Genomic DNA, 996 nt, shown 5'->3' with positions numbered 1-996 from the left:
ACTGTACGACGAGTACGCGGTTATTACAGCTGACAATGATGATGATGATAATGGTGATGATGATGGTGATGATGATGATGATGATGATGATAATGATGATGATGATCAGGATTCGAACCCCGGAATCTAACTTTTGAGGTGATTGCGGTACCTACAACTGCAACAATACCAACAGGTGCATACGATTTAGTGCGTCTGTACGAAAGACTTGTTTAGGCTTGGTTTAGCCAACGTCTTAAGAGACGCCAAGGTTAAGCCTACGAGGGAAGCGCTACCGACTTCTGAAACCTGCTGGATGATAAGTTATTGGTGGTTTCCGAATTTGATGGTGTACAAACCACATTTAGTCATCATTTAGCAGCGTGATAACTTCCGGAACCCCTGGTTGAGACGCACACACCTCACCAGATTCGCTACTGTTGGACAGTAGGATGGACCGAAATCATTTTTCCTGGTGACCTACAATATGAAGAGCACTGCACTCTGTTCACCACAGATCCACCAAGACAGCTCCACCAAGACAGCTCCACCAGGTGCATGCTTTCGAAGGTCAGTTATCAGATGGACTTATACCGACACCGAGCTTTTTGTTTTACTTGTTTGCTTTGCTACTTATATGTTATGATCTTGTGACACTAGACAGTTCGAAATCCTAAAAGATTGCCGCTGAGCATAAAAACGCGCATTTGCCTAATGGGTTGCTCTTCTGTTTTTCAATGAGACATCAAGTTACAACCTTTTGTTTGTTCTAGCCTGGCAAGCTAATAAATCGGTGGCTTTCCGAGTGTATAGGTGATCAAATGCGTACTTGGCTTACCAGCTAGGTAACTGTACTGGGCGACAAAGCAAGCGATTAATTTGTTCGATCAAAATAAATGTTTGGCTATCTCTACCACGAAACCCTTATTCCGCAACTCTAGCCTGGGCGAATGTTACTGCAGTTGAAATCAAACTAGGAAGGTAGAAGAATATTAAGACAACCAGTTAGGGAGAAAA

General features: G+C 43.2%; 1 protein-coding gene across 1 annotated transcript in view; it reads left to right on the top strand.

The window, feature by feature from the left end:
- T265_04998 (hypothetical protein) overlaps positions 1-130 on the top strand; it is a gene marked incomplete at both ends in the record, with an annotated part of 17,058 nt that extends 16,928 nt beyond the window's left edge. The window contains one exon of the mRNA XM_009169888.1: positions 30-130. Within this exon, the coding sequence (XP_009168152.1) occupies positions 30-130 (101 nt within the window). The remainder of the gene's footprint in view (positions 1-29) is intronic.
- Positions 131-996: the final 866 nt, after the last annotated feature.

The sequence above is a fragment of the Opisthorchis viverrini genome, assembly GCF_000715545.1.
Source record: "Opisthorchis viverrini unplaced genomic scaffold opera_v5_88, whole genome shotgun sequence".
Classification (NCBI taxonomy): domain Eukaryota; kingdom Metazoa; phylum Platyhelminthes; class Trematoda; order Opisthorchiida; family Opisthorchiidae; genus Opisthorchis; species Opisthorchis viverrini.
The sequence above is the reverse complement of the archived record's forward strand: the minus strand, read 5'-3'. Positions and strand labels throughout refer to the sequence as shown.